Source organism: Triturus cristatus, chromosome 12 (genome assembly GCF_964204655.1).
Source record: "Triturus cristatus chromosome 12, aTriCri1.1, whole genome shotgun sequence".
Classification (NCBI taxonomy): domain Eukaryota; kingdom Metazoa; phylum Chordata; class Amphibia; order Caudata; family Salamandridae; genus Triturus; species Triturus cristatus.
In genome coordinates, this window is record NC_140595.1 from 496,250,859 (window position 1) to 496,264,639 (window position 13,781).

At 42.0% G+C, this 13,781-nt stretch overlaps 1 protein-coding gene across 2 annotated transcripts in view; it reads left to right on the plus strand.

Moving 5' to 3' along the window:
* Positions 1–13,781, plus strand: part of NOD2 (nucleotide binding oligomerization domain containing 2) — a 249,801-nt gene that overhangs the window by 93,712 nt on the left and 142,308 nt on the right. For both annotated transcript variants that reach the window (XR_014972358.1, XM_085639531.1), the window contains exon 3: positions 676–781. Coding sequence is in view for 1 of the 2 variants with exons in the window: in XM_085639531.1 (XP_085495657.1) it covers positions 676–781 (106 nt within the window). In the remaining variant the exon portion in view is untranslated. The remainder of the gene's footprint in view (positions 1–675; positions 782–13,781) is intronic.

Below are 13,781 nucleotides of genomic sequence, written 5' to 3' on the forward strand. Positions count from 1 at the left end.
TCCAATTCAACAATTTCAACCACTGAGTTGGATTAAAAATAAACATATGTTTTTCCAGCGTTAATATACGCTTGAGGATGCTCATCAGTTTTACAAATCCAGATTCTATTTGATATTTAAAGCTAATATTTGAGTGATAAATCGTGGCGCTGGGAGGGCTTATTATTACAATGGTGTCATGGGGGCACGGCACTGAGGCTGTTATGTTTGTTTGTTTTTTTGGGGGGTTTTTTTTGTGGGAGTTTTATATAGTGTGAATTAGACCTGAAGATAGCAGGTATCAGAGGGCTTTACATGAGCACCAGTTTCATTACAGGTGGATGTATTACCTATAAAGAGCCATTGCAAGTTCATAGTCTTTTTTGCATTACTGCTGGTTACCCTGCCTGATGCAGTGAGGAGATCACTGATGATGGTCTTGAATGGTGAAGCCACCAATATAATCTTGTATGATGTTGTCGATATTACAACGCTAATATTATTAGTAGCGCAGGATGATTTTCCGTGAACATAAATAGATCTTAGCACAGAAAAGGTTGAAGACCCCATCCTTAAATATTTATAGAGGGGAATGATGGTACTGCACACCACTATTGATGTTTTTAGGTTTAAAAAAGTATTTTCCTGCTGTAAGGTATTGTCTTATACAGATAATTCTGTTATCGTTTTTCTAAGGCAAGAAGACTCCTGGATGTTGTCAAAGCAAAGGGAAACGAAGCTGCTCTGTGCCTCTTACAATGCATTCAAGGTTTACAAGAGAAAACAACTACATTGCCTGGTGGTAAGAAATACACATCTGTAAAAAGGCTAACACAGTTTGGTATACTGACCAGGGATGAACTCTTTTAATGCTTGTTTCTCCATGTTTGGGAAACTGTGGCAGGTTGACAATCAGTTGTAGTGCATGGTTTGCTGTCTCTGTGCACTTTGGTATTACAGACGTAGCTGCGCTCATACAAAATAAGCACATATTCATTCCTCGGAGGAAGGCAACATTTGATTTTTTGCACAGGAGGTGTGCCAGATGTTAAATAGGGAGTCACACTTGCACATATTTTCAGTATGAAAGTATGTGGAATTACCATTGCTGAATGGTATCTGACCATGGCCTATTTTGAGTTACACTTCTTGGAATGGGGAATAGCTGTGCTGACACGAAATCGCCATGTGGAATCAGCATTGTGTTCCTTATTTTGAGAGGTTTAAAGCACACAGGTACCACCTGCTGTGAGCAGATGGTAAATGTATTCAGGGGCATTTTGGTACCAAAGTGAAGAGGGCAGGGACAGTAGAAGAGGAAATGAGAAAGATCGCTCTGGCAGGGGCCAGAGGACTAGGCGGGAATGACTGGCCAAAAAATCATAGCCGATGTTCCTGCTCTCAGTGCTGGAACAACTGTCCGTCTGACTGGTAATCAGGCTGACCATGTTCATGTTTGTTTCCACCAAACCTGTTCAACTCAGCCGAAATAATTCACTTCAATCTTATCTGTCCATAGTGCGTTGTTTCCAGAGGTATTGTAGTTCATATTAGTGGTACTTTGCAACCCTAAACTGTGAGAAAGTGTGTCTTTTTGCTTGGTCACCCAAATTTGTTTGCTGACTGGTATTGTTTTTTCAACTTTGTACACTGGGGCACTGAGGTCCAGGCTCCAGCGTAAGTCGTCTGATCTCAAAACATGGTAAAATTGGCTAATCCTATTTAACTTCACAGTAAGGCCATAGTATATGGTGCAGAAAAATACATAAACAGCATGGAAAGTTAAATGTCTGTAGAACATATTGTGTCATCCACTAGAGCAACAAAGAAAGCATAGCTTCAGCCCTACTTGTGTAGCCTGCCTCCTGCAGATTTTAAACCAGCAGGTGAACCTACCAGAATAACCCTTTTTGACAGGAAAGAACCCATCTTTTAAATATTAAACAAGTCCCCCTAAACCCCCAATGTAGGCCTTGTAGCCCATAATGTAAAGTGCCTATTATATAAAAGTGCTACATGGAAGAATGTAATTTTGGCATGTATTTTCAGTGACTATCCTCCACTGTTAGGTTTGTAGCAGCCGTTTCAGAAACATTAGAGTTCTCATAAAATATGTTTTATATCTATGTTTTGGGCCACTATTTTAAATATTCATTAAAATCCAATTTAATTGTTATGTTGGATATTTAATATATATTTAGGAGAATGACTTTAAAAAAAGTTACACTTTACTTGCCAAAGCCTCCAGTAGATTACTTAGCATAGGCTTTTGACTGCTGGGCCTTCCGGTGCTTTCCTTTTATGAGGTTGACAACTGCTCTTACAGCAGAAACAATGGCTAGACCTTTTCACAGGAAGACCTGGGTGTGAGGTATGTGACAGCTATCAGTCCAGGAGGACAGCTGGGGAGGGTTCAAGAACTTTATGAACTTGAAAGGGACCAGGGTTAGCTTTGCCCAATAATGGTTAAGTGTAAAGCTAGTTCTGTGAAATAGAATCTTTTTGTTCCTTAGGCCCTCTGTAGCTAGTTCCTAGCGGGAGGCGGAGTGGGTCCTAAAATGAGTTTGGTGTTGCTGCAGAGGATGGAACTGCTAATTTCCCTTTCCCTTGCGGACACTCAAGCTACCTTTGGGGCAGAAAGATTCAGCTGTGTTGGATTTGCTCCTGACTAATGCACTCTGGAATACTTTGCAGTAAAGCAAACAGTATGTGCTGCAAAACTGAGAAGGGTTTCTCCTGAGAACGATTTTCTCATTGGTTGTGGAGTGCCCAGGAGTCAGAAGAGGACTGGATCTTCTGTTTAAAACCAGTGTGGAGAACTGAAAATCTGGACCTGCTCAGACTTGTACTCAGGACTAAGAAGTGGACTCCATGGGTCTGGCTACTAGGACACAGCAAGCTATTATATGCCTTTATGCTGAAGTGTGCAGCTGATCAGTAGCAACTGGAACAGCACTGAACCCTTCTGGTGGCCTCTGCTGGAGTGAGTCCTGTTCCCAAACGTCTGTCCCTGAGGTCCTGGCAGACTTAGAAGTGACCAAGAGGAAGTTCTCGAGAAACTCTGAAAAATTGGAACGTTTAAGACTTCCAGAACGTCTGTGGGACCTCAAAGCAAAGGTGTTCGATTTCAAAGTGCCTTCCCTTGAGACAGCTTCAGGCTTGTCCCGCTGGAGAATTTTCAGCTCCATAAAAATGAGTAAGGGGCATATTCACTGAGATAGATGTACACATGTCTAACACTGCACATGTACATTTACTCTTATTATTTGTACTAAATTTACTGCATTTGACTATTAACCTTTTCTGAGTGCACTGATGCTACAAAATGTAGACCTATATGTATCTGCCACCTGAAGACAGAGTTGGGCCAAATTTATGAATGTAAAGCTACCCGGACAAAAAGGACTCAAAACAGTACTAGCTCAGGCCTGGAGTAAGTCCAGCACCACACACTGCCAAGCACTGGTACTGCAATACCATACAATAAAAAATATTATAGACAGGAGCTTAAAGTAGAACCCCATAGCAAATAATCTTAACAAATGTAATTTATTTTGACATTTTAAATATATATGTGCATTTAATTTAATGTTAAAAACAATGTATATAAATAAAAAATAAATTCTTTTATGATAAAATAGGTTAATAATCTTATTTAATTTAAAAATAAATATAACGTACATTTAAAAAATACTTTAATTTAAATTGATTCTATACCTAATGTTTTGTCATTTTTAATACATAATAAGTAAATACTTGTGGTGGGATTTTTTTTAAAAATAAATCTTTAAAAAAGATTGTTCGATATATTTAAATTAAATAAATATTTAATTCAAAATTAAGTTTGTAGTGTAAAGTTATTACTAGTAACATTTCACATGTGGGAAGAGTGCTCTCCTGCTGGGCAGAAATCTCCTTATTGCAAACTATCGCGGAAATGTAAAAAAACGTATTGAACTTAAAATAAATAGTAAAAATATGTAAATGTTTAGTATTAATATAAATGAATGTTCTATCTTTATTGCACTTATTTTAAATGTAAAACAAAATAGCAAAACTAAAGCAATGTTAACGTAATTTTGAATTAAATATTTCATTTATTTAAATACATTAAATGAAAATATTTTTTTAACAATATTTTTTTTTAAATCGCACCTAAAAGTAAAATGCTTATATTTACCCATTTATATCAAAAAGTTATGTATGAAATTATTGAAATTAATTATTTAAAGGCAATTAATTATCAAATTTAAAGTCAACTTTACTTTTAGATTAACAACATTATTAAAATATTTTACCTCAAAATATTTACTCCATATTTATATATAATTTTTATATCATTAAATGAAATGCATATCCATTTTTGAAAAGCCAAAATAAATTGATTTATTTTAACATTATTTCCTATTTTTTTTAATTTTAAGCCTCTACCTCCATTTTCTTCTATTGGAGGCTGTTGTAGTACGCGTAGTTTGCTATGTTTGGCAGTGGACTTTCTCCATGTCGAAGCTGGAATATATTTACTTTGTTTTGGGTCTTTTTTGGCTATATATTTGTAGAAGCGAAGTTTGTGAACAGCAATGGGCTTATTGTTTTTTGGGGGAGTGTCTGTTCCTCCTTAAACCCTTTCTTCACTATCTCTAAACCCCTCCTTACTTCTCCCTAAACCCCTACCATTTAGGGGCCGATTCTGATCCGGGTCGGAAAGCACTCCGACCGAGCCGGATCCGGAGTGTTTTCTGATCGAGCCGGAGTACTGCAGTCCGACCGAGCGAGTACGATGCGGCCATATGCTGCCGGACTTGGTTCGGTCGGACTCCCATAGAAGTCAATGGGAGCCGGTCGTACGACGCGTACATGGGCTCCCATTGACTGAATGGGTACGTCGTGGACAAGTGCGCCCCCTACAGTGGGTACGCATCGGTGCCATCCGCGCTGCACATGCCTGTTTTGGGGAGACCCATGGGTCCGAGTCATAGGGCTGTGGGTGACAGGGGGTCCAACGCGGACCCCCAAAGGCAACCACCCGGACAATTTGCGAGCCTGACACACCGGCTCGCACAGGCTGTCCGACGCGTGCATCATACTGGCTCAGTCGTGAATCGCATCCATTGCACGCCACGGTTAGCTTACGACCGAGACGTCCGGAGCGGTTCGGACCAGGAAACGACTCAGTCGGTGAATTTCATGTAGCTCACATCGTACTTGCTCGCTCGTACAACTGTACGAGTCGGCCGGAAAACACACGTACGGCTCGTAGTTTTTCCGGCCAGATCGCGTTCGGTGCCCTTCCGACCCGGATCGGAATCGGCCCCTAAGTAGTAAGTATTCCCCTTTTTCCAGCCACTCCTCCGAGTCCCTCCCACATTTAATAGTAAGTAGTAAGCTTGCACGTGTGAGGATCTCCCCATAGAAAACAAAGAGTAGTTTAAGGTTTACACTTGTAGGTCTGTGAATACCATTTTTTGTAAGTGGGACTACTGAAGTAGTACCAAACAATCTATGAACTGCCACCAGAGTATAAGCCCCCATGTCCGGATGTGGAAACCTCGACCATCAGCCCAATGCAAAGATCTTGTTGGCCACCAAATTTGAATTTTTCCCATTCTGAGCATTTTCTGCCAACAGTAACACTTTCAGCAGGACCTCGTCCATCAGCCATGTGTCTTTGAGGTGACTTCGGTGGATAAAGCCTGCAACCTTGCCCAACTGGAGGGTTTCGACTTCCATTTCAGTGACTAAGTCAGAAGGTTAAATCTTTGACCAGGACGGACTCACCTGGTCTATCCAACACGTGCTCCATCACGGTCACCTATAATCACTCTTAGTTCCAAGTCAACCACAAACAGTGACAAGTAATAGCACTTTACTTTTTCTTGGCGCTTTTTGTCTTAAATCTTTAAAAAATCATATCTCCCATTCCCCTCATTGAAGTTTTATCATTACATCTTTCTCTATTGTGTTTGGACTTTTTAACTATTTTGTCACAACTAAATACTTTACACATTTCCATAAGATAAGCCTATCTGCACTGTGCCATAGCTACCGGGGGCCAACTAATGGTTTAAAGTATTGAATCTGTGTTTTACCCTGACCAGGAATGATCTTATTTCTTCTGATGGACTCACCTCGACCCCAATTAATAACCCACCATCTTACATAAGCCATTCAGCAATGTACTTTTTTTGTCCTTGCTACCTTTCCACAAATTATATACTTGTATAATCTTTACCTAATGGTAAAATCACAAACCATTTTGACAGAGGCTGGGATTCTGCTTTGAGATCCTTTGCAATCTACGGGAGCAATATAGGGTCTGATCTTGGAGTGCATTTGTTTGAATGCCACTCCTGGATAGATTGGAAACCATTGTGAACTTTCTCAGTTTAAAAAAGTTTTCCAACTGTGGAATAAAGATCTTCATATGGTTTGTTAATGACTTCATAGCTCTTCCCAGAGTGATAAGTAGCGAAAATTATTTTCTTAGATCGTGACAGATATATTTTCATCTAGGAATGTTGTCATACCACAAATCTGAATACTCCAGACCAAACTAGCAAAGTTTCTATTCTTATATAAGAGTAGGATAATTTCCTGATTATCAAGTGATTTTGTGCGCTTTCTGGCAACACATGATCCTAATTATATTCTTATCTGATATCGTAGCAGTAAGAGTGTACTTACTTTTTCATACAAGGTTTCTTAATGCTGGCGAATGTTTTGTTCAATAAATGATGACAAAGTGAAATGTGTTTGTTTTTATTGGTCACATGAGGTTAGCTTTATCTAGTATTGGACCCGGTGAGGACTTGAGGGAAAGCTAGAAAAATATTAATATGTAAAACTTTGAAATTTTCAAATGGTATACTTTGTTTTGGCATCATTGTATGTATGGGAATTTATATAGTGTAAATCTAGTTACAAAGCAATGAAGTAATGTACACATATGGAATGGAATTACCTGTATGTAAACGATCATAGAGGAAGTCCACATCAATTTTCCCTTCGGCTATCAAATGTGATTAAAACTATTGTGAACTCTCCTGATCATGTAGTAGATTATGGTTAAAATTGAAGATTTCCAGAACAGGTTTCTAATTTGAATAAAAAATAAAAAAAAATGTTTAAACAATATAAACAAATAACAATACAAAATATGGAATAGGTGAATAGTGTGATTGAAACGCAGATATGACACATAGTTTATAGTTCCGTATCTAGAATTTGGTGTGAACATATGCAGCTTGCGAAATCTGACCTGGCATTGAATCAGAAGTAGCTTCATACAGCATGAAACTGGAGAAGAGTGACTTTCTGGAAGCAGTTTCTGCCAAGAGCTTAATCAATGCACACCTTCCTGAAGCTTGGCCTGTGACACAGTCAACTTTAAATCCTAATCAAACATTTAAAGAGCAATACCTTTTGTTCTGAACGATGACATGCCCTCAATTCTAGTGGTAAAACATATTGCTCTCAAAACCAGTAGTAAAATTTCAGACTTGCACTCTCACCGTATCAAGGATTCAGACATGTGGCAGTTAGCTATCTATCTTTCCATTTCGAAAAATTGAGTATATGGATAAGTCCTAAAAACTTTTATAATTTATGTAGCTTGTATAACTAGTATCAATAATAAAATGTATTTTGGCGCTAAACTGGTAATTATCTGCACAACTGTGAAAACCAGACATCACAAAAAAAAATTAAGAAACGTCCTAAACCTTTAGTGGGACATGTTTTCCATTAGGCAGCTGTGAAGAAGACAGCAAAGGATTGTGCTTTTTCGGGACAATCTTCAACCATCATGGTAAGGTGAATGGCTTCTGGGCTACTACATTTGTACCTGATTATATTAAAGTGGGATTTGCTGGTGCCACAGACTCTGTATTCCTTGGGTGCTGCTAAACAGATCTATCAACAGGAGGGACTTCAAATCCTAGAGACCCTCTGCTATCCTGGCTGACGAGGGCTGAAAGCCCGAAACCGGTCCTAGGATGCTTGTTTCCAGTCCAGGGAGGACCTGGCTTGGCAGTTCGGGCTGGACCGTTCCCATGGGGCACAGGGTCAAGACTGATTTGCATATGGCTGGGTTCAAACTGGAATGGCATGGTGAGCAAAAAAACGATGGATTTAGGCCCAGATCTCTGTACTGGGGTGAATGTATGACATTGTTCTGCATTCTGTCCATCAATTGTTGTTTTTGCATTTGTCACCCCGAGTGGGAAGGGTATGCTCAGACGTGAGTCCCTTGCTCTCCATGCCACTGGATTCAGGCTATCCTGGCTGACGAGGGCTGAAAGCCCGAAACCGGTCCTAGGATGCTTGTTTCCAGTCCAGGGAGGACCTGGCTTGGCAGTTCGGGATGGACTGTTCCCATGGGGCACAGGGTCAAGACTGATTTGCATATGGCTGGGTTCAAACTGGAATGGCATGGTGAGCAAAAAAACGATGGATTTAGGCCCAGATCTCTGTACTGGGGTGAATGTATGACATTGTTCTGCATTCTGTCCATCAATTGTTGTTTTTGCATTTGATGAAGTTAATGCCATCAGCTCATCCCTCCACTTTCTAGGATGTACTTTAACAATTACTCTAATGCAGATGTCATTTATGCATTTTATGAAAGCTCGGTTTTGTTAGTCATGGCATGTTGTTGAAGACTGGTTTTAAATGTTGGCAGTGATTTTAATTAATCATGCAATAAACGTTCATTTATTTTACTTTAATGCCATCAGCCTGCCTCTATGAAGAAGGCAGGACTACTTGGTGAAGGTTCTGAGTGAATATTGCCTTTATGACGTCTTCATTGCAGTTAAGCTGATACAATTACATAGTTTGCAAATTCACATCATAAAACTTCACTTTTTTAAAGGCTGTCCGAATACCTCATTGGGATTTTGCTGCTTACATGGAGTGATTATTTGGTTCGATTGGGTTTTCAAATCACCCGTATTAAAACAGCGTTAAACATCTTAACCAAATTTGTAGCTCCAGAAAAAACACTGTTAGCTTGCATTCACTGACGTCCACTTCAGTGTCAGGGTTGGGGCACTCGGACTAAGTGGGTCCGTCAAGCTACCTGGGTGTACCCACCAAAGTGTATGCATAAAAACTGAGTGGCGTGCACATTGATCTGACTATTGACTTATGCAAATGTAGTGATGCCTCTATTCCTTGTCTGTAGATGTTTGTAGCTAAAGGCCACTTTCCAGTAGGGTGAAGCAGGCATTTGAAGTTAGACTGCCCAAGACAGTTGGCGAGCCTGGAATTTGGGATATATTCCATAAATACTCAGGTCGTTCCTTGTTCCTGAAACTCTGATCCCTTGGATATTCAAACAGCCACAAGACTTCATGGGTAAGCGAAAAGGGGCTGAAATCCCATCTGTAGGCAAAAAATCAAAACAGATACCTAAACACACATCAGAGAACTGTACTCCTGATGAAACAGATGAATACATTGAGTAGGTGGATACCATGTTAAATACACGGAGGAATGAAGAGGGCTCTAAAATAGCCAATGCAAGAGAACCTGTGCAATCAGCATCATTACATCCTCCTGGCATTATGAAGGAGATTTCGGGAATGGAGAACAATAATGATTTTTCTAATAGTATAAACTCTATGAAGAGATTAGTGAATTGTGGGCTCCGGCCTTGGGATTGGGAGATTTGTTACATAAAACACTTGCAGTGGTGATTTAGGAGAAGCAGCTATCAATCAATGCTGAAAGCGTGAATCAGTTTTCTCATTCCAGCACCTTTTTAGATACTTGTTAAATTTGACACTGATTTGAGAAGTCACTTACCTCCAGAGCCTAATAATGAGCACAGTGGCAAGCACAACCCAAATTAGCCATTTCAGACAAAGCAAAATAATGATCCTACAATGTAGGTCATTATATAAGACTTAATAAAAGATCTCTGAGCACGTGTTTTATGTATTTTTATTTTTAAAGCTTTATATAGCGCAAGCATGACCCCTAGGGTTATCAGAGTGCTTTACAACTGTTCAGTAAAGAAGGAGCATGTAGAGCAAACAACAAAGTGATCGCGAAAGGAACAGGATGTAGTAACTCTAAACAAACAAATCAAAACACAATCAAAAGATTTGAGTAATAAATAAGGGTGAAGACAAAGTGTCATATCAGACCTAGAGAGGATAGGTTCTAGGGCAGAAATGTGTTCATCAAAAGCACCTTCACTTGCTTTTTGAATGATACCATTGAGAGGTTCAGTCTGAATTCAGGTGGCAGAGAGTCCCAAATTCTCAGGGTAGTACAAGAGAAGGCTTGGTTGTACGTTTTCTTTTTATAGGATTTCTGTTGTTTCAACAGGAAGGTGCTGAAACATCTAGAGAATCTGCAGCCACCAGAAAGCTCTAGTTTTTGTGCAAGGTAAATCGGGATGTTGAAGTGTAGGGCTTTATGGGTCATGCAGGAAGTTTTAAGATGTATCCTTTTTAGGTCGAGGACTACCGGTCTGCCGAAGGCAGAACCGGAAGTCGAGATTTAATGTTTCCTAGAGTGGCTCCTTAGCCCGCCTCTCTTTTTGCCTCTCCTCCATTGGCTGGCTTCCTAAACGGAGGCCCGCCATTGGAGGAGAGAGCCGTCCCTCCAAATAGGCTCCGTCTTTTTCAGATTCGGGGGCGTGTTCCTTGCTGTTCTTTCCACTTTTTAGCCACGCCCTTTTAGAACAGCAGGAACACGCCCCCGAATCCGAAAAAGTTTCGGAGCTTCCATACGCCATTGTTTTGCTGTCCTCTGGCCGCGAGGATCTTCTTTGCAGTTGTGCGTCGAGGACCCGCACTCCGCACCGAGGCAGACAAAGAGGCCTGGGCTTGCGACATGCCAGCTGTTACTTCAACACGTGAACAAAAAACACAACGCCTTAGGTTGGTGCAAGATGCAAAATCGTTAAGCTCATTTGAAGGCCAGGAAGGAAGGTACGGAGGAAGCAGAGGGGGCGGCAAGCGTTCCAAAAGGCACCTCTCGTGGGAGACAAAAAATGCTTATCAAAACACGTGGGTCTTGGGGAGTCAGGGCACAGGCGCGGCAGAAAAGGAAGCTTTTATTAACAACACATCTTCTCTGTGCGAAGCTTCAACCCGTGCGTTTCGTTCTCTCTTCTCTAACAGTTCACCTTTTAGGTGTCTGCCCAGGACTGAGCAACGTTTATCTATTTTTAAAGATTCACACGGGGGGGGGGGGAATAAGCAGAAAGATTAACAGCAGCACCCAGTCTGAAAGGAGCGCGTGCCACCAATTTCACATTTTCGCGAGCTCCCTGGCCCAGTTTAAGATATTGATTCCTTAGGGAGTCACAGCACTAAGTTGCGGTGTGAGCTTCTTTTCAAGGGTTGTATTTTGTATTGCAGACAGGAAATCCAATTCACTGCAGCCCTGCAAACCCATGTCCTAACTCTAAAGATGGAGGCTGCGCATGGCAAAACAACATGAGAGGCGTGGCGCAGCAGTCAGAGCGGCTGACTCCAGGGCGCGGGGTTCACGGTTCGATCCCCTGCTGCAGCTCAGCATCATGTGACTGTGGGCTACAGCTCACTTAAACTCCCCGACGGCCCCCAGAGATATGTCCGCACTTTACAAAATGGAATAATTACTATTAAGATTGTCTTACAGCTCTACAAAGGGAATCAACTTCAGCAAAGCGCAGCCGGATCAGGGAACGGGAAAAACACTGGTTCGCTCTATGGGGCTTTGCGAGTCAGCCTGTGGCCACCATGTCCTGTTACCAGCATCTGTGTAGCACGCTTCTCCCAGGTCATCGTCCTGTAACGCTTTTGGAGTCTGCAAGCCCCAGTGAAAACCTGGGGTCGACACTGACCTGAGTCAAGAAGGTCTGGTGTTCTTGTGTGGGGCTAGTGACGATCAGTTGGTCTGTGGCTTTACAAAAATGAATTAGATGGGAGTTATAAGGTGTGGATAGATTTTTAAAAAAAGACAACAGAAAGAGGAACTTCAAGGAGAAAAATCAAAGTCGGGGGAAACAACTAATATGCACAGGAGGATGAAAACATACAATGGAGCTAATGACATCCTAACGTATTAGTTTAATGGGGCCTGTGTGTGCCTCATGGATGTTTGCTATTGGCTACATGAAGTTTAGGGGCATGGCCTGATGGTCGGGTCTAATGCCCTATGTCCTGGGCGTGCCTCTGAGATTGCTATAAACAAGGGAGAGATGGAAAACGAACATGGACCGGGATTTGAGTCTGATGTGGGGCGCAGGCACAGCTGAGAGCAGCCCCCCAGCCCTGGCAGCCTCTTGGGTAGGCAGGGCCCAGGGAGGAAGCTGCTTGTGAAACACCGGCCACGCTGGATGATCTTATCTAGATAGCGTGACGTCCTGACAGCGAACACAAGCCCGGGCCTGAAATAGAATGCCTCGGAGGGATATCACATCGGATTTCAAATCCAATGATGTTAACATTTTTTTTGTTCAGGGTTATCAACGGGAATCTAAAACTCAGAAATTGCGATGATGCCACGGCTCAAAATAAATCCTTGAAGCCACAGACTCAACTCTTTCAATCAAGACAGGAAAGGGAGAGGCATTTCGCTGCCTGTCCTAACAAGCACTGGCAAAGTCAATAGATTTGACGTTAGTGCTGCATGTCATTGCCTTTGCTACTGCTTTGAAAGCATACTGGGGGTCAGGCGCAGACAAAAGCAGCTTAAAGTTGCTTTCTTTTCTGCCGCTGAGACACTGCTACATTAAGTAGGTTGAATTAAATGTAATAGATTTGGACATGGACACGGCGCGGCAATGAGGCTAATCTAGGCCTCCCATAGTATTGTTGAATATTCATAGCTTAAGGAACCTATGTTTTGAACAAATTGAAGGTGACCGATCTGACCTTTGGTAAACAAACTAAAAGGCAGTTAGCATAATCAAGTTCGCCAGGGGATCCTCGTCTTTTTAGGTCGAGGACTACCGGTCTGCCGAAGGCAGAACCGGAAGTCCGGAGATCTGATGTTTCTGAGAGTGGCTATTTAGCCCGCCTCTCTTTTTGCCTCTCCTCCATTGGCTGGCTTCCCAAACGGAGGCCAGCCATTGGAGGAGAGAGCCGTCCCTCCAAATAAGCTCCGTCTTTTTCAGATTCGGGGGCGTGTTCCGTGCTGTCCTTTCCACTTTTTAGCCACGCCCTTTTTAGAACAGCAGGAACACGCCCCCGAATCCGAAAAAGTTTAGAAGCTTCTATCCGCCATTTGTTTGCTATCGTCTGGCCGCGAGGATCTTCTTGCTGTTGTGCGTCGAGGACCCGCACTCCGCACCGAGGCAGACAAAGAGGCCTGGGCTTGCGACATGCCAGCTGTTACTTCAACACATGTGAACAAAAAACACAACGCCTTAGGTTGGTGCAAGATGCAAAAACGTTAAGCTCATTTGAAGGCCAGGAAGGAAGGTACGGAGGAAGCAGAGGGGGCGGCAAGCGCTCCAAAAGGCACCTCTCGTGGGAGACAAAAAATGCTTATAAAAACACGTGGGTCTTGGGGAGTCAGGGCACAGGAAGGAAGCTTAACAACACATCTTCTCTGTGCGAAGCTTCAACCCGTGCGTTTCGTTCTCTCTTCTCTAACAGTTCACCTTTTAGGTGTCTGCCCAGGACTGAGCAACGTTTATCTATTTTTAAAGATTCACACGGGGGGGGGGGGGAATAAGCAGAAAGATTAACAGCAGCACCCAGTCTGAAAGGAGGGCGTGCCACCAATTTCACATTTTCGCGAGCTCCCTGGCCCAGTTTAAGATATTGATTCCTTAGGGAGTCACAGCACTAAGTTGC